This window comes from Mirounga angustirostris, unplaced genomic scaffold (assembly GCF_029215605.1).
Source record: "Mirounga angustirostris isolate CCGP_5_RB_7025 unplaced genomic scaffold, mMirAng1.0.hap1 SCAF_9, whole genome shotgun sequence".
Lineage (NCBI taxonomy): Eukaryota > Metazoa > Chordata > Mammalia > Carnivora > Phocidae > Mirounga > Mirounga angustirostris.
The window spans coordinates 143,788,218-143,808,469 of record NW_026991717.1 but is presented as its reverse complement, the minus strand read 5'-3'; the positions used below and the strand labels follow the sequence as shown (position 1 = coordinate 143,808,469).

The window sequence follows — 20,252 nt, the reverse complement described above, 5'->3', positions numbered from 1 at the left end:
CCCGCATTGGGCTCCCTGCTCAGCGGGGAGCCTGCTTCTCCCTCTCCCACTCCCCCTGCTTGTGTTCCCTCTCTCGCTGTCTCTGTGAAATAAATAAAATCTTTAAAAAATAAAAATAAAAAAATAAAGATACATCTCCAAAAGCTAGTGAAACAAAAGCGAAAATGAACTTTTGTACTTCATCAAGATAAAAAGCTTCTGCACAGCAAAGGAAACAGTCAACAAAACAAAGAGGCAACCCACAGAATGGAAGAAGATATTTGCAAATGACACTACAGATAAAGGGCTGGTATCCAAGATCTAGAAAGAACTTCTCAAACTCAACACCCAAAAAACAAATAATCAAGTCAAAAAATGGGCAGAAGATATGAACAGACACTTCTCCAAAGAAGACATACAATGGCTAACAGACATATGAAAAAGTGTTCATCATCATTAGCCATCAGGGAAATTCAAATCAAAACCATGCTAAGATACCACCTTACACCAGTTAGAATGGCAAAAATTGACAAGGCAAGAAACAACAAATGTTGGAGAGGTTGTGGAGAAAGGGCAACCCTCTTACACTGTTGGTAGGAATGCAAGTTGGTACAGCCACTTGGGAAGAGACTATGGACTCTGAGAAACAAACTGAGGGTTTTAGAGGGGAGAGGGTGGGGAGATGGTTTAGCCCGGTGATGGTATTAAGGAGGGCACATACTTTATGGGGCACTGGGTGTTATACGAAAACAATGAATCGTGGATCACTACATCAAAAACTAACGATGTATTGTATGGTAACTAACATAACATAATAAAATAAATTTTAAAAAAATAAAAAATAAAGTCTAGTTTTTCTGGTGTAAAAAAAAGATGTGTTTCATATATACAATGGAATATTACTCAACCATCAGAAAGGATGCCTATCTACCATTTCCATTGACATTGATGGAACTGGAGGAGATTATGCTAAGTGAAGTAAGTCAAGCAGAGAAAGACAATTATCATATGGTTTCACTCATATGTGGAACTTAAGAAATAGCATGGAGGATAGGAGAAGGGAGGGGAATCTGAAGGGGGAGAAATCAGAGATGGAAACAAACCATGAGAGACTCTGGATCCCGGGAAACAAACTGAGGGTTTCAGAGGGGAGGGGGGTGGGGGATGGGGTATCAGGGTGATAGGTATTATGAAGGGCACATTCTGTGATGAGCACCTGGTGTTATATGCAACTAATGAATCTTTGAACATTATATCAAAAACTAATGATGTACTATACAGTGGCTAACTGAACATAATCAAAAAAATCAAATTGTAACTCATTAAAAAGGAGATAGAGACCCATGGTGACAAAATCAAGAGGAGAGAGATGGGAGGTAAGAGATAGAGACCTACAGTAACAAACATAGAGGAGACAGACACAGAAAACTGATAAAGACCCACAGTAACACATCCTAGATGAGACAGAAGACAGGTAATATATAGAGACACACAGTCAAGAACCTAGAGGAGACAGAACACAGGAAAGAGATAGAGACCCAAGTAACAGATCCAAGAGGAGACAGAAGACAGGTAAGAGATAAAGACACACAGTAACAGAACCTAAAGGAGACAGATGAGAGGTAAGAGATAGAGACCCAAAGTAAGAGAACCTAGAGGAGAAGAAGACAGGTAAGAGATAGAGACCCACAGTAACAGATCCTAGAGGACACAGAACACAGGTAAAAGATAGAGACACAGAGTAACAGATCATAGAGGAGACTGAAGACAGGTAAGAGATAGAGACCCACAATGACAGAACATAGAGGATAAAGATGACAGGTAAGAGATAGATACCCACAGTAACAGAACCTAGAGGAGACAGATGAAAGGAAACAGAGACCCAGAGTAAAAGAACCTAGAGGAGACAGAACTGGTAAGAGATAGAGACCCACAGTAACATAACCTAGAGAAGACAGAACACATGTACAAGATACAGACCCAAAGTAACAGAACCAAGGGGTGACAAAACACAGGAAAGATATAGAGGCAACCAGTAACAGATACACGAGGAGACAGAAGTCAGGTAAGCATAGAGACCCACGGTAATAAAACCTAGAGGATACAGAACACAGGTAAGAGAGAAACCCACAGTAACAGAACCTAGAGGAGATAGAACACAGGAAAGAGATAGAGACCACAGTAACATGTCCAAGAGGAGACAAGACAGGTAAGAGATAAAAATCCACAGTAACATAACCTAAAGGAGACAGATGGGAGGTAAGAGATACTGACCCACAGTAATAGAACCTAGAGGACAAGAAGACAGGTAAGTGATAGAGACCCATCATAAAAGAACCAGAGGAGAGTGATAGGAGGTAAGAGATACAGACCCACAGTAACAGAACAAAGAGAAGAAATGGGAGGTAAGAGATAGAGACCCACAGTAACAAAACCTAGAGGAGACAGAACACAGGAAAGTGACACAGACCCCCAGTAACAAATCCAAGAGGAGAAAGAACACAGGAAAGAGAGAGAGACCCACAGGAACAGAACCTACAGGAAACAGAAGACAGGTAAGAAATAGAGACCCACAGTATCATAACCAAGAGGAGAGAGATGGGAAGTAAAGATACAGACCCACAGTAATAGAACCTAGAACACAGGAAACAGATGGAGACCCAAAGTAACAGAACCAGTAGGAGACAGATGGTAGGTAAGAGATAGAGCCCATAGTAACAGAACCTAGAGGAGACATTTGGGAGGTAAGAGATAGAGACCTAGAGTGAAAGAACCTAGAAGAGACAGAAGACAAGTAAAAGATAGAGACCCACAGTAACAGAACTTAGAGGAGAGGACGACAGGTAAGAGATAGAGACTCACAGTAACAGAACCTATACGAGAGGAAGACAGGTAAGAGATAGAGACCCAGAGTAACAGAACCAGGAGGAGACAGATGGGAGATAAGAGATAGAGACCTAGAGTAAAAGAACCTAGAAGTTACAAAAGACAAGTAAGAGATAGAGAACCAAAGTAATAGAACAAAGGGTGAGAGATGGGAGATAAGAGACAGAGACCCACAGTAATAGAACCTGGAGGACACAGAACACAGGAAAGAGATAGAAACCCACAGTAACAGAACCTAGAAGAGACAGATGGGAGGTAAGAGATGGAGACCCATGGTAAAAGAATCTAGAGGAGACGATATTGAGACTCACAATAACACAACCTCGTGGAGAGAGTCGGGAGGTAAGAGATAGAGACCCACAAAACAGAACCTAGAGGAGACAAAAGACAGGTAAGACATAGAGACCCACAGTAACAGAACCAAGAAGAAAGAAATGAGAGGTAAGACATAGAGACTCTGCTACAAATACAGCTAAACTAAGCTAGAGACATACACATAGACATAGAGGGACTTCTTTCCAGGAACTGGCTCATGTGCTTGTGGGGATCGGCAGGCAAATCCAGAACCCGTAGGGCCTCCCAGCAGCCTGGGATCTCAGGCAAGAGCTAACAGTGCAGGCTTGTGGCAGAATTCCTTCATCTGCAGGAAACCTCAGGTTTTGTTCTTCAGTCCTTTGACTGATTGGATGAGCCCCACCCACGTTATGGAGGATAATGTCCTCTCCCTCAAGTAAGCTCTTTTACCTGCACAGGGAGAACGCTGTCTGGTTGAATAGCCCGGCTGAGTGAGCGTGGGAGACTGACCGTCCTGGGACCTCCTCTTATTTCGTGCTCACAACACAGGATGTGAGGTCACTGTCACAGACTTACCTGGAAGAAACTGCAGCCTTGGAGAACCTCAGCCCCCTGCCTGTGGGGAGGGTGCCAGGGTTTGCACCATATCTTCTGACCCCAAGGCTCATGCACTGTCCACTGTCCACACTGCCTCTTGGAGGAAGTCACCAAAGGGGAACCCCAAAATCTGCATGTAAATGCTCCTCAACTCCTTGGCTGAGCCGTTGACTGGGCACCTGTAGAGGAACTAAAAAGGACCCAGCAGGAAAACCAGCCTGGAGTTCAAAGAACAGAGGCTCCAGCTACTGATACACAGACAGAGGAACCCACACAAACATGCACTCATGCATACATGCACATGGAGAGACACATGCACACACACACACAGGCTCCCACACACACACAGGCTCATATGCACGTGGAGAGACATGCACACGCGCGCACACACACACACAGGCACAGCTGAGAAGCAGCATGTTTAGATGCAGAGTCTGTCCCAGGGCAGTGAATACAGGAGCAGCATTGTGGGTCCACGCAGGGCACTGTGCAGGCAGGAAGGTGTGACGCCAGAGCAGGGCAGCCTGGAGGTTGAGGGCACAGTGCCTGCTGGGTGGAGCAGCCAGTCCTGCTCCTGGACAGAAGGGGGCACGGGTGAGGGTGGATCCTGGAGGCCAGGACAGGGCCACAGCCCCAGAGAGGAGCAGAGCGGGGACAGCATGGACACGTATGCTCAGAGCTGAGCTGCCCTGGTGGGAACTGGGAGGAGATGAGAGCCATTCTCCTCCAAGACCAAAGGACCCCAAGGATGGCCTAGGTTGGAGACAGGACCCACCAGCAGCAGCAGGGTGCGTCCTGCGCCTTCAGCGTAGAGCCAGGAGACTGGCTGGGCACTGAGGCCCCGGCCCCACACCCGGGGAAGAATGAGCAGGGGCCACCAGGGTGGGCCAGGGCTGCCAGGGGAGCCCGAGCCAAGCATGCTCACCTATGTGCAGGCTACAGTGCCTGGCAGCACCTGGCCTGGGCCTGCAGGGGCGTCATGCTCTGGGATGGGGCTCTGCCTGCCCTGTGGTTTCTCTCAGAATCGTGGGCCCTTCCAAGGAACTGGGTGCTCGCCCTCTGCCTCCCACTCAGCACCTGTCCCCGGGGCCAAGGGCGGGGCAAGCAGACTGGGACAGACTGCCCGGGGGGGCAGGGAGGTCAGGCTGGGCACTGTCTCCCCCAGACTTCACATCCAGGCTTCCCGGAGCCCTGGCTCTGCCCCATGCCTCCCAGCCCAACCATGCAGCAGCCTCTCGCATCTTCTAAATGAGCCCGAATGTCCCTCCGAGGGCACCAGACCTGACAGAGGCCACCTCCACACAGCCTCCCTGCTCGGGAACTGCTGGCCCTGGGCATCCTGGGTCCAGAGGGTGGGATCCTGATGTCTCTCGCTCCAAACCCTGCACAAAGCCTCACGGGAGCTCACGCTGTGAGCTGCACTGGCAGGTCCCCATGGCCTCCCCGACGTGTGCGCTCAGGCCTTCGGGGGGTTCAGGGGACACACAGGCCTGCAGGACGTGACCACAGTGTGAAGGTAAGGCCTAGACCAGCCCATCACAGCTCCACACACGTCACAGGTGTGTCAAGAGTGGGCAGCTGCCCCAACAGGCCAGAATCAGATGCCACTCCATGGTCCCCACACCCGTGGTGAGCACCCACAGAACAGATCCATGACACAGTCCACCCCTGGCTGCAGCTGATACAGCAATCTTCCAGAGCCACCGGCCATCCTCACAGCCAGGTCCAGCCTGCCCATCGTCCCTGCCAGCCGTCCCTGGCCACACCACCCAGCTGCAGCCCCCGTAAGAGCCCAGCTGCGGGACACGGGCTCGGCAAGGAGTGTGTGAGCAATGGGTGAGGTCCCCTGCCAGCCAGATGCTCAGGGTGGGCCGGGGGCTCCGTGACCTGCCTGCCCCCAGGGGGACTCATGGCCTCACACACTCACCCCCAGAGCCACTCCCACCAGGCAGTGGGACACAGGAACAGGTACTTGCCACAAGGACCCCTGCATCCACGTCTCAGGCATATGGCTGTGGCTTCTCATGCACAAACAGCCACGACCCTTTCTTCACAGGGCTGCCTCAGGGGCAGCGGTGATGGTGCCCGTGCCCCCTCCCTTCCTGGGGCATCCCGGTGACCACCACTGGGTGTTACAGCACAGCGAGTCAGCGTGGCATCGAGGGAGAGAGCCCATGAGCTGGGCAGCAGGGGCCATGGAGAGGAGCCCACTGCGTCCTGACATTGCTGACACACTTCCCAAGAACATAAAGAAAGGGGAACTTCCAGGGCTGCTGAGGCCCCTTGGGGTTCCCACCCCATTTTTAGCCAGGGCACGGAGGCAGAGCTCCCCTCCCCCCAGGCTGTGCTGAGCTGAGCTGCTCTGTACTGAGCAGGGTGAGCTACACTGGGCTCAGCTGTACTGAGCGAGGCAGGACGGGGCTGCACTGGGCAGAGCTGAACTGCACCCCAGAACAGGATGGTGGCCCCAACCCAGGGCAGGAGGCTGAGGGGTCAGGGGTCCAAGCCCACCCCATCATTCACCCGCCTGTGTGCAGGTCTCATACAGCCCTAGACCCCACCCTCCGGCCATGCTCATACACACACACACGTGGACACACACATGGGCACACACACACACCTACACAGTGCACACATGCACGCACATACCCATGCATGCACAGACATGCACACACACACCTACGTGTGCACACGTGCACACACGTGCACGCACACACGCACAAGCACCAAAACATCTTCACGTACATACAAACACGCACGTGCATACTTGTACACATGCACACACACCTACAACCACAAACAACACATGGATACACACACGTGCACGCACATACACGCACAACATGCATACACAAACAGGCGCACCTTCATGTGCACACACATGCACACACGGACATATGAGAGCATACGCACACTAACACGTGCGCGTCCACTTACAAACACACATGACCATGCACAAGCAAACACATGGACACACGCACGCACACATACATGAACACACACGTGCGTGAATGCACACATACACACACAAGCAAACATGCACACACGCACAACCACAAACTCACACTCACAAGTGCACACACACGTGCACACATACACACACACAGAAACCCACTCATGCACAAACATAAACATGTTCCACATCATACAAGCATACACACACCTACAAGCATATGCGGACACAAAAGTGAGTGCAAACACACACACACATGCATAAAAACACATGCAGACATGCACACCTACAAGTGCATGCAATGAACACACACACGTGTGCATACACACAAACATGCACACTCGCACACAAGAACGGGGAGACACATACACACGCACACCCACAAGGGCACACACACGCACACACGCACTTGTGTACCTACATGCACTCATGTGCACACACTCATGCACACACACGTGCATGCACCCACACACTAACACATGCACACAACACACCCTCAAGTGCCAGGTCTCCAGGGGCAGCTTCAGAGTTGGCGGGCTGGACAAGGCGGGCTGCCACTCCAACCACCAGGAGGGCGGCTGAGGACAGGGCATCCTTACTGTCTCCCCTCCTCAGGTGGGGGGGCCAGGCCGGCCGCCCCCTGCCAGCCCATGCAGAGGCTGGGCCAGGGAGGGCTGACCGGCCCGTGCCTGCAGAGCTGGAGCTCCAGGAGCTGTGTGCAGATGCTGCTGAGAGCCGGGAGCTGGACGAGCTGTGGGCCAGCCTGCTCGTCTTCATCACCCTCTTCCTGCTCAGCGTCAGCTACAGCGCCGCCACCACCCTGTTCAAGGTGGGAGCCTGGAGGCCCCTCGGCCAGGGTGGGGAAGGCCCGGAGGGAGGGGGCGCTCCCAGCATGAGCTGTCCTCACGCATGCCCTCCTTCCAGGTGCAGTGGGTCCTGGCCACCGTCCTGCGGGAGAAGCCACAGGCCATCCGAGACTACGCCAACATCGTGCGGCCGGCAGAGTAGGCCCAGAGACAGGGCAACGAGGCCGTGTTTGCCCCTCCCCATGTCAGAGGTTATCTGCTCACATGCAGATATAGATAGATGATAGATACACGATAGATAGATTAGATAGATGATAGATAGATGATAGATACATAGATAGATGATAGATAGAAGATAGATGATTGATACATGATGATGATAGATAGATGATAGATAGATAATAGATAATAGATAGACGATAGATAGATGATAGATAGATAGATAGATAGATGATAGATGATACATAGATAGATAGATAGATAGATGATAGATAGATGATAGATGATAGAATAAGATTTTAAGAGAGTTTTGTTCATTTTGAGCTGACAAGATCCACCCCCACTTACAAGTTTCTGGGGGGCCAAGGCCTGGGTTCCTTCCCCCCATCTCCTGGACTGGGGGTCCCCCAAGGACGGAGCTGAGTGTCTTCCCTCTCTGACTGGTGCCCCAGATCAGGAGACCTGCCCCATGGACAACAGCACGAGGACAACAAGGGCTCGGCTCACACCGGCCCCCAGAGCCAGATGCCGTTGCACACGGCAGAATGCATCTCCTCCAAGCCTGGAAGGCCGGTGTGCCTGTCACCGGTCAGGAGGGCCAGCAGAGGCCTGGCACACGGGGACCACAAGCTGAGAGCAGGCCGCGGGGTGGACACTGCCAGGGATGTTGCCTTCACGGGCCCTCCCGGCAGTAAGGGGCTGCCTTCTCAGGGTCCCTCTGTCCCTCTTTCTTTCCTTCTGTTATGAACCCAGCACAGTGTGCTGAATGCTGGCCCCCGGGACCTATGTCCACGGCCTAATCCCAGGAACCTTGAATGTGACCTTGTTTGGAAAAGTGTCTTTGCAGATGTGATTGACATTAAAGATCTTCAGATGAGATGGTCCAGGCCCTAAATCTCATGGCAGGTGTCCTTCCAAGGGGCTGAGGAGGAGACACACAGACACAGAGGAGAAGCCCCATGAAGACGGAGATGCGGGTGGGAGGGATGGGGCCACAAGCCCAGGAGTGACCCTGACCCGTGGAAGGTGCTCAGTCACGCCGGGCACGAACCCTGACCTGTGAAGGTGCTGGGTCACTCCGTGCACAGACCCTGACCCGTGGAAGGTGCTCAGTCATGCCATGTACGGACCCTGACCCATGGAAGGTGCTCGGTGATGCTGGACACAGACCCTGGGCAAAGACCCTCACCCATGGAAATTGATCAATGATGCCAGGCACAGACCCTGACACAGGGAAGGTGCTGGTTCATGCTGTCAGGCACAGACCCTAAACCATGGAAGGTGCTCGGTGACGCTGGGCACAGACCCTAACCCATGGAATATGCCCCGTTAATCTTAGCAGAGTGCACGTCAGACCTCTTACCTGACTTCCTGGTAATTCCACAAGGCTATACAAGTCTACACATGACTCACACTCCCCTTGGGGAGTGCAGGCAGCAGCCGTCCCCACACCATCTCAGTGCCGTCATCCCCGTGACTTCCTTCTCTTACGACTGGAAGACCGTGTTCTTGCACACTGGTTTAGGTTTCTAGATAACGAGAGCAGAAAGGAGCCTTCGCACACATCCCAGAGCCCCTCCATGGGCCCAGATGGTGTTATGAATAGCTTGCATGCGTGTGGTACGTTTGTTAAGAACGATGAGCCAGTATTAGCAGATCACCGTGAACTAAAGTCCACAGTTCACGTTGGTCTCACCACCCATGGTGTCCCCGTCTATGAGCCTGACCAATGCATCCCATGCCCCCCAACCCCAGGCCTGCGGGGCACTGTCCATGGTGCTGCCCGGTCTGCCCTGCTCTGGAGGATGCTGTCCACGTGCTCCACCATCTCATCGCCAACAGACTAAGTTCCCTTCCACAGAAGATCCCCTCTGCGCCCCCATTCCTTCCTCGCCCTCCCCCGGCCCCGGAAACACCTCACCCCCCCCCAACTGTAATGTGCTTTCTACGCAGTGCAGGGCAATAGGGCAGCGTGGAGCCTTCTGCAGCTGGTCCCCTGACTCGGCACACACCGGCCAGAGTGGGGTCCACACGTGCCCATAGGGGCTGACTGCCCGGGTGGCTCCTAGGAACGGGCCTGAGAGGTGCAGGTGTGCGGGGACTTGGGGCGGGAGCCCTCCTGCACCGTCACACACAAAACACTCCCTTTCCATAAGAGAGAGCATCCAGGGATCCAAGCTCATGGTCACTGCTTGAAAGAGGTGCTGTGTCGGAGCCCATACAGATTCTGCCCCCAGCAATCCTGAAGAGAGGAAACCCCAGCAGCCTGACGTGGAGGGGAAGCCATGGTACATTTCCCTCTCCAGCAGCATGACGGCCCACCAGCTTGGCCTTCCCCGAAGCCTGACGTACGGCCCCCACGCGTGCACCTTGCACCCGCCTTGCAAATGAGTCACCAGAAGGGACACCCTCCTGTCCGAACATGCCCATCAGGCGGCTCCTCCCTGCATTCCTCCACATGAGGTCTCCCGATTCCAGCTTCTGCCAATCGACAGTCTCGGGGCATTTGCAGGAGGGAAGCAGGTCCCAGAGCCTGCATGAGGTGGTCTTCTCCAGAGGACTTACTAACAGCTGCGGGCCTGGGTCCTGGGCTGCGTCCTGACGGTCCTCGAGGAAATCCCTCCTTCTTTATCCTAGAGAATCTAAAAGGTTGTTCATTCTGTGTGGACAGCCCGGGACTGGGCCACAGGGCAGGCCAGGGGGAGCCGATGGCTCACGATCGTCCGATGGGCGGGGGTCGATCCAGCCACACAGGCTCCCAGGGCAAGGCAGTCGGGGGCAAGGGCAGACCCTCTCAAGGGCCGCCCAGCTCTGCTTCAGGGCTCATGGCGAGACCCGCTGAGGTTGCTGACATGGTTTCCGCTGGGTGTGGGGACCCGCGACACGGCACCCTTCAGATACACCGCCCTCCAAACATGCGATTTGACGTCAGATTATTTAGAGCCAAGGCATGGATGGAGCCAAAGGAGGACATGATTCTACTGGGAGGCCATCCTGCTGTGTGGACAGGGCAAGCCCAGGGCTGGTCCGCAGGCTACAGGTGGGACAGTCTGCACCCACGCTGCAAGCTCACTGGGGCACAAGGAGGAGCCCACCAGGGCTGGGGGCACCACAGGGCTCAGCTGAGAGCAGCTTAGACTGCTCTGCCAGGGAGCAGGCAGCAAGCATATCCCTGCAGGAGGCAGAGAGCTAAGAGCATCCTGTGGAGGGGGGTTCCTGTGCTCTCCCTTGGGCCCCCAGGCACCCACCACACCCCACCCCACACACCCACCTGGGCACACTTGGCTGTGTCCGGACTCCCCCCGCCAGGACCTCTGAGACGAAACCACCCAGAAGAAAAGGGAACTTCAGGAAGCAAGCCAAGCCTCTTGGTTTCAATCCTGTTCTTAGTCTTCCCAGGGCTGCCTGGAGGCTAGGAAGCAAGGCTGTGGGCACAGAGCTCAGCCACAAGGAGCCACGTGTGCCTGGGGCCACAGCAGGGAGGAGGTGGGGTGCAGGGGTGAGCATGGCTGCAGGGGAGCGGCTCCCACAGCCCCAACCATGCTGAGTGTGATCTGCATGGAGCAAAGATGAGGGACTGAGGTGGGGATAGCAGAACCAGCTACAGGAGCTGAGGAACACCTGGCCCTCAGGACCCCATGGAGGGACTGGAGCAGGTGAGCCCGCACGGGGGAAGGCAGGCTGCCTGAAGTCCATGGCACCACCCAGGGCAGGGACGAGGGAGGCACGGGAGGGGCTCACCCACACCAACACTGCTGAATGCACCAGACGCTGACAGAGGGGGGCCAGGACCAGGACCTTCAAGGACCATGACGGGCATGGTGGGCAGAAGCCTGAGGGCTGCCCTTCACCACCTGTGCTGGGAGCCGGGGGCTGCACCAGCTTCAGCCACTGCAGGACCAATGCCAACATGGACAGATGGGTCTGAGGTGAGGACACAGAAAGGGGCTGGCTCAGCACAGGGGAGGAGGAGGAGGACACCAGGTGGACTGAGGGTCCTGTCCAGGCCAAGGGAGCCGGCTCAAGCCCCAGGGCAGGGTCAGAGGTGTTGGCCATGAGGCCCTGGGCTGCACCAGATAAGCAGCAGATGAGTGGAGCAGACCAGGCGGGGCTGGTACGGCTCCCATGTGCTCAGGACCCAGACAGCAGGGAGGCTGATCAGGGAGCTCAACATGCTACAGGAGTCCAGGGGATGAGGGTCAGAGGCCAAACCTGGGCTAAAGGGTCTGGGACGGGCAGCAGAGGCAGGGGCAGCCTTGAGACACACAGAAGTCTGGGGCTGAACTCAGGGACCTGTGGGAGAAGGATCATAGGGCAAGAGGGGCAGGAGGCTGCTGTGATCCATGAGCTCCAAGGACCAGGGCAGAGCAGCTGTGAGTGAGAAGGTACCTGGAGGGCATCACAACCAGGGGGCTGCCCCAGGGTAACAGGGGAGCAGGCAGAGCTTGTGCAGGTGAGCAGGGGCAGGAGGGAGGGGAGCAGAGGTAGGGGTCTGCCCAGGGGCTAAGGGAGCAAGAGGAGATTGAGCAGGTGAACAGGGGCAGGTGGGAGAGCAGGAGGGGAGGGGGGCTGCCCCAGGGGTTCAGGGGAGCAGACAGAGCTTGAGCAGGTGAGCAGGGGCATGTTGAGAGCAGGAGGGGAAGGGGGCTGCCCCAGGGGCTCAGGGGAACAGGCAGAGCTGGTGCAGGTGAGCAGGGGCAGGTGAGAGAGCAGGAGGGGAAGGTGGTTGCCCAGGGGCTCAGGGGAACAGGCAGAGCTGGTGCAGGTGAGCAGGGGTAGGTGGGAGAGCAGGAAGGGAAGGGGGCTGCCCCAGGGGCTCAGGGGAGCAGGCAGAGCTTGTGCAGGTGAGCAGGGGAAGGTGGGAGAGCAGAGGGGGAGGGGGGCTGCCCCCGGGGCTCAGGGAAGCAGGCAGAGCTTGTGCAGGTGAGCAGGGGCAGGAGGGAGGGCAGCAGGGGTAGGGGGCTGCCCAGGGGCTAGGGGAGCAAGAGGAGATTGAGCAGGTGAACAGGGGCAGGTGGGAGAGCAGATGGGGAGGGCGGCTGCCCCACGGGCTCAGGGGAGCAGGCAGAGCTTCTGCAGGTGAGCAGGGGCAGGTAGAGAGCAGGAGGGGAAGGTGGTTGCCCAGGGGCTCAGGGGAAGAGGCAGAGCTTGTGCAGGTGAGCAGGGGTAGGTGGGAGAGCAGGAAGGGAAGGGGGCTGCCCCAGGGGCTCAGGGGAGCAGGCAGAGCTTGTGCAGGTGAGCAGGGGAAGGTGGGAGAGCAGAGGGGGAGGGGGGCTGCCCCCGGGGCTCAGGGAAGCAGGCAGAGCTTGTGCAGGTGAGCAGGGGCAGGAGGGAGGGCAGCAGGGGTAGGGGGCTGCCCAGGGGCTAGGGGAGCAAGAGGAGATTGAGCAGGTGAACAGGGGCAGGTGGGAGAGCAGAAGGGGAGGGCGGCTGCCCCACGGGCTCAGGGGAGCAGGCAGAGCTTCTGCAGGTGAGCAGGGGCAGGTTGAGAGCAGGAGGGGAAGGTGGTTGCCCAGGGGCTCAGGGGAAGAGGCAGAGCTTGTGCAGGTGAGCAGGGGTAGGTGGGAGAGCAGGAAGGGAAGGGGGCTGCCCCAGGGGCTCAGGGGAGCAGGCAGAGCTTGTGCAGGTGAGCAGGGGAAGGTGGGAGAGCAAAGGGGGAGGGGGGCTGCCCCCGGGGCTCAGGGGAGCAGGAAGAGCTGGTGCAGGTGAGCAGGGGCAGGTGGGAGAGCAGGAGGAGTAGGGGGCTGCCCCAGGCTCAGGGGAGCAGGCAGAGCTTGAGCAGGTGAGCAGGGGCAGGTGGGAGAGCAGGAGGGGAAGGGGGCTGCCCCAGGGGCTCAGGGGAGCAGGCAGAGCTGGTGCAGGTGAGCAGGGGCAGGTGGGAGAGCAGGAGGGGAAGGGGGCTGCCCCAGGGGCTCAGGGGAACAGGCAGAGGTTCTGCAGGTGAGCAGGGGCAGGTTGAGAGCAGGAGGGGAAGGGGGCTGCCCCAGCGGCTCAGGGGAGCAGGCAGAGCTTCTGCAGGTGAGCAGGGGCAGGTGGGAGAGCAGGAGGGGAGGGGTGCTGCCCCAGGGGCTCAGGGGAGCAGGCAGAGCTTGTGCAGGTGAGCAGGGGAAGGTGGGAGAGCAGAAGGGGGGGCTGCCCCCGGGGCTCAGGGAAGCAGGCAGAGCTTGTGCAGGTGAGCAGGGGAAGGTGGGAGAGCAGAGGGGGAGGGGGGCTGCCCCCGGGGCTCAGGGAAGCAGGCAGAGCTTGTGCAGGTGAGCAGGGGCAGGAGGGAGGGCAGCAGGGGTAGGGGGCTGCCCAGGGGCTAGGGGAGCAAGAGGAGATTGAGCAGGTGAACAGGGGCAGATGGGAGAGCAGAAGGGGATGGGGGCTGCCCCAGGGGCTCAGGGGAGCAGGCAGAGCTGGTGCAGGTGAGCAGGGGCAGGTTGAGAGCAGGAGGGGAAGGGGGCTGCCCCAGGGGCTCAGGGGAGCAGGCAGAGCTGGTGCAGGTGAGTAGGGGCAGGTGGGAGAGCAGAAGGGGAGGGGGGCTGCCCCAGGGGCTCAGGGGAGCAGACAGAGCTTGAGCAGGTGAGCAGGGGCAGGTTGAGAGCAGGAGGGGAAGGGGGCTGCCCCAGGGGCTCAGGGGAGCAGGCAGAGCTGGTGCAGGTGAGCAGGGGCAGATGGGAGAGCAGGAGGGGAGGGGGGCTACCCCAGGGGCTCAGGGGAGCAGGCCTAGCTTCTGCAGGTGAGCAGGGGCAAGTGGAGAGCAGGAGGGGCAGGGGCAGCCCCAGGAGCTCCGGGGATGAAGGGCAAGACTGACCTCGAAGAAGCTCTGGACTAGGTGGGAGCTGAGCAGGTGCAGCCTATAGATACAGCTGAGGGCTTGGGCCAAGGTGACATCCCTGCACATGGGGGACAGGGTGAGGGGCTGGCCCAGGGGGACAAGTTAGTGTGGAGACTAGAGCCTGGGTGGTAAGGTCTCTGAGGAGGAAGGGTCAGCGGTGGCCACCTTTGAGGGGCTGAGCGGGGGCCTAGGTCTTTGGTCCAGGGGCATGAGCCATGTTCTGGAGGCTCATAGGGACGAGGAACAGAAGAGGTGGACATGCCTCAGCCAGGCGGGGAGGCACGGGGCAGTGGACCCAGTGGAGGAGAGAGCAAGGGGCCCCATCAGAGCTTGAGGCAGAGCTGCCAGCCTGGGGTGTGGGTGGGAGGGGACACCAGACAGGGTCCTCAGCCTTAGCAGAGGGGACCAGGGTCGGAGGGGATAGGCCTGTCTGGGTTTGGGGGGCTGAGATGCCCTGAGGTGCTGGCACCATGCAGGGAGGACAGCCAGGGCAGGGCATGTCTCCCCCCACCATGCTGACGGGCAGACAGGCTCGGGAAAGACGTGGGCTGAAGGAGGACTCTGGGGAGAGCAAGGAGCTGGACAGGCCCCAGAGCAGGGGTGGCCAAGGCCAGGGGCACGGGCTGGGAGGGGCCTTGAGTGAGCTCAGGAAGCCTTGCCAGGAAGGCCTGAGGAGGGTCCAGTGCATTTGGGGCAGGGCCGGGGGCCGGGGCTGCTTGGCTGCAGAGCTGACCCAGAAGACGAGAGACCTGGAGGGCAGTTGGCAGGCCTTGTTGAGGGCTCTGGGCTGAGGGGCATGGGCAGTGGGTGGACGTTCCCGCTGGCCCAAGGCACAATCAGGCTGGGACAGCATGGCAGTGGGCTCAGGGGACTAGCAGGAGCCGGCTGGGAGCAGGGGTCACAGGTCAGGGCTCAGACAGAGGGCTCAGTCAGGCTGCACACCCAGAGAAAGCCTGCGTGGGGACCCAAGGCCTGAGTCCCAGGGGACTCTGACCCATGTGGTCACCCATCACTGACCAAGCTCATGAGTCCAGCACCTGTGGCCACAGAGCGCTAAGCCAGGCAGCTGGTCTGCGCATGTCCAGGGAGCACATGGGCACTGGGCCCAGGGGCACCCCAGCCTGGGCACCTGCTGTCCTGCCCCAGCCCTGAAGGGGTGAGAGCCTGGTGGTCACACAGCCTCCTCTCTTGCAGCCTCCACCACGGCCCCATCGGTTTTCCCACTGGCCCCCAGCTGCGGGACCACATCTGGCTCCACAGTGGCCCTGGCCTGCCTGGTGTCCAGCTACTTCCCCGAGCCTGTGACTGTGTCCTGGAACTCCGGCTCCTTGACCAGTGGTGTGCACACCTTCCCGTCCGTCCTGCAGTCCTCAGGGCTCTACTCTCTCAGCAGCATGGTGACAGTGCCCTCCAGCAGGTGGCCCAGTGACACCTTCACCTGCACTGTGGCCCACCCGGCCAGTAAGACCAAGGTGGACAAGAAAGGTGAGAGGACGGGCCTCAGAGAGGGTGTCCACCGGGAGACAGGCCAGGTCAGCTGGCCCACCTGGACCCCAGGGCACAGGGGAAGCCCTGCTGTCTCCCCCACATGAAGGTCTCCCAATTCGGGAAGGGGGTCCTCTGGGTGTTGCTGCCTGGTCCACTGTGAGCACAGGCGGCTTACCCCCACTCCAGTCCCTGGTCTGAGAAGCCCCCAAGACCTGGCCCTCACCTACACCCACCCAAACCTGTGCCCACTCCAGATACCCAGTAATGCCCAGTCTGCTCTCTCTACAGTAATGCCCAAACCAAATGGCGTTGGCCCCTGTAAGGAATGTCCCAAATGTCCAGGTGAGTCAGGAGGACCTTGCCCTCCACCCCAAGCAGATGGCCAACATCCAGGCACAGCCGGGTGGGGGGAATGGATGTTCAAGAGGAAGCCCACCCACGTGCTGACACCTGCATTCTGTCTCCCTTACTAGTCCCTGACACGTTGGGAGGACCTTCGGTCTTCATCTTCCCCCCAAAACCCAAGGACATCCTCAAAATTGGTGGAATCCCCGAGGTCACATGTTTTGTGGTGGACCTGGGCCATGAAGACCCTGAAATCCAGGTCACCTGGTTCGTGGATGACCAGGAGGTGCACACAGCCAAGACAAAGCTGCATGAGGAGCAGTTCAACAGCACCTACCGTGTGGTCAGTGTCCTCCCCATCCTGCACCAGGACTGGCTCGCAGGAAAGAAGTTCAAGTGCAAGGTCAACAGCAAAGCCCTCCCATCCTCCATCCAGAGGACCATCTCCAAGGCCAGAGGTGTGCAGCAGGGTGGGGGATGCAGGGGTTAGGGGTGCAGGGAGGGTCGAGTAGGGTCTTGCAAACCTCGTCTGGCCCTCCACCCTGTGAGTGACCGTCTGTGCTGACCTTTGACCCCACAGGGCAGGCCCATCAGCCCAATGTGTACGTCCTGCCCCCATCCCGGGATGAGATGAACAAGAACACAGTCAGCGTGACCTGCCTGGTCAAAGACTTCTACCCATCTGAGGTTGATGTCGAGTGGCAGAGCAATGGCCAGCAGATGCCAGAAAGCAGTATCCGAACAACCCCACCCCAGCTGGATGCAGATGGGACCTACTTCCTCTACAGCAAGCTCTCAGTGGACAAGAACCAATGGCAGCGCGGAGAGGTTGTCACGTGTGTGGTCATGCATGAAGCTCTACACAACCACCACACACAGCAACCCATCTCCCAGTCTCCGGGTAAATGAGCAACACGCCTGGGATCCCAGCAAGCCCCCCACCATGGGCTCTCAGGGTCCCACAAGGACGCCAGAGCCCCCACCCCTGTGTACATACCTCCCAGGCAGGCACCCCTGCATGAAATAAAGCACCCAGCACTGCCCTGGGACCCTGCGATGCTGTCATGGTTCTTTCCGAGGCAGAGCTCAGGACCCCCGGACCTCTGGGCGGCACAGACAGGCCAGGCTCCAAGGCCAAGGGGTCACCATTGGTGGGAGGGAGCAGGTCCCACGGGGGCCACATCCCCTAGCGGGCAGGTCTGCGCTGGCTGCCACAGGATGTGGGCAGGAGTTGCCTGAGCAGGAGAGGGGACTTTGCCAGAGGTGGCAGCCACTCTGGGCCATCCCTCCAGTCAGAAGCTGCCCAGGGCTGGAGGGTATGGACAGGGATTGCAGAAGCCCCTCCAGAGCCCTCAGGGAAATGAGCACACAGTCCTACCCACCTCTGTACCAGCCCAAGTTGTGGGACACTGGCCTGTCCTCCGCCCTGGGCTCCCTGGGCCTCCTGAGACTCTGCGTGGTAGCTCTGTGCCCACGCAAGAGCCATGCCTGACCCATGTGTGGGGACAGGCCCTCCTTTGCCCTCAGGCACTGCACGAACAGGCCCCCGCCCTCCCTCAAATGCAGGGGCCTTGCCTGGCTTCATCCTGCCTGGGGCCAGGCCGGTCCACTCCTGAGGACACTCACCCCGTGCCCCAAAGGGGCAGAGGCAGGTGGCCCTGGGTGCCCAGGGGAGGGACCATCCCAGATGCCACTTGGGGCTGAGTCCAGACCCACTGAAAACAAGCCTGTCCCACTGAGCAGTGCCACCTTCTCTCACACACTCACACTCACACTCACACACATGCTTATATATGCACATACATGCATACACACGTGTGTGTGCCCACAGTTACATGCATGTACATGCACGTGTACATACACACACAGGCCTTAAATGATGGGCCTCACCCGGACAGCCTCCATGAGCCCAGACCAGAGCGGGTCTGGGGACCCTCACCCTGCACACCAGCCTGGTCCCCACCACCCCCCAACACCCATCAGCTGCTCAGCAGCTCATCCACACACTGACCACACTAAGCAGCCCTCCTCTGCCCCAGGGCACCTGCACCCCCTCCCAATATCCACGAAACCCCCACACCCAGCTTGTCCTGACGCTCCCACACACTCATATTCTAGGACACTCCCCGACACTGACCAGCCCTTTCCTGGACTCTGCTGACCCTCCCACCCTCTGGACCTGGCCCCCAGGGGAAGAGGGTGTGTGTCGGTCAGGGCGCCTTCCCCCATGAGGGTTCCAGCACAGGACAGAACAGAGAGGGAGGGGTCCCCCTGGCCAGGCCCAAGCTGGAGAGCTGGGGGTGCTGAGGCTGGCACCTGAGGTTGCAGAAGGCTGTGACTGTCCCCCAGGGAATGACCCCGATGGGCAGGCATGGCACTGATCACCCCCTTCCTGTCCAGAGCTGCTCCTGGACGACAGCTGTGCCGAGGACCAGGATGGGGAGCTGGACGGGCTGTGGACCACCATCTCCATCTTCATCACCCTCTTCCTGCTCAGCGTGTGCTACAGCGCCACTGTGACCCTCTTCAAGGTGGGCATCCCCACACGTACCCTCACTGCGGCCCGCTGTCTCTATGGTGTCCCCACGCTGTCCCCATGGTGTCCCTACACTGTCCCATCGCTGTCCCCATGCTGTCCCCACATTGTCCCCACGCTGTCCTCAACCATCCCTTCGCTACAGCCCACTGTCCCAACACTGTCCCCACACTGACCCCATGCTGTCCCCACGCTGTCCTCACATTGTCGCCATACTGTCCAAACACCATCACCTCACTGTAGCCAGCTTTCCTCATGCAGTCCCCACACCATCAACTCACTACGGCCCACTGTCCCCACACTGACCCCATGCTGTCCCCACACTGACCCTAAACTGTCCCCATGTCGACCCCACACTGACCCCACGTTGACTCAAAACTCCCCACGCTGTCCCCATACTGTTGCCTCACTGACCCAAGGCCATTCCCACATTGTCCCCATACTGATATCTAGCTGTCTGCACACTGTCCCCATGCTGAACCCACTCTGTCCCCACACTGACGCCATGCCACACTGTCCATATGCTACCCCCATGCTGTCTCCACATAATCCTCTACCTGACCCCACACTGTCCCCTGACTGTCTACATGCTGTTCCTTTGCATCCCCACATTGTCCCCACGCTGTCCCCACACTGTCTCCTCCCTGTCCCCATGCTGACTCCATGCTGTCCCCATGCTGTACTTATACCGTACTCTCACTGCAGCCTGTTGTCCCCATGCTCTCCCCACCTTGACCACATGCTGTCCCCACACTATCCCCTCGCTGACCCAAAACTGTCCCCACACTGACCCAACGCTGTCTCCACACTGTCCCATGCAGTACTCACACTGTACCCACACTATGGCCCACTGTCCCTACGCTGTCCCCATGCTCACCCCACACTGTCCCTACACTGCCCCACACTATGCCCTGTTGTCCCCACACTGTCCACACACTCCCTCTTTGCTTTCCCCATATTGTGCCCACTCTGTCCCCATGATGTCCCCACACTGACCACTGTCCCCACACTATGGCCCGCTGTCCCCACGCTGTCCCCATACTGTCCGCCCTGTGTCCCCACACTGTCCCCTCTGTGTCCCTTCACTGACTACTCACTGCCCCTTCGCTGTCCCCTTGCTGTCCGCATGCCATCCCCACCAGGACCCCCGCACACTACAGTGGTCCCGGGTGTGGGGGGCAGGCCCTGGCGGGAGGTGTCCTTCAGACTCCAGGCCACGCTCACTCCCTTGCCCGCCTGCTGCAGGTGAAGTGGATCTTCTCCTCGGTGGTGGAGCTGAAGCGCACGATCGTGCCCGACTATAGGAACATGATCGGGCAGGGGGCCTAG

The 20,252-nt window shown here is 58.1% G+C and overlaps 1 gene segment (V, D, J or C); it reads left to right on the top strand.

Annotated features, from left to right (window-relative positions):
- Positions 1 to 15,826: 15,826 nt before the first annotated feature.
- LOC123842748 (immunoglobulin heavy constant gamma 1-like) lies at positions 15,827 to 20,252 on the top strand. The segment is given in 6 exon segments: positions 15,827 to 16,039; positions 16,331 to 16,384; positions 16,516 to 16,845; positions 16,968 to 17,288; positions 18,788 to 18,918; positions 20,169 to 20,252. Coding segments are annotated over 6 exon segments (1,011 nt in total).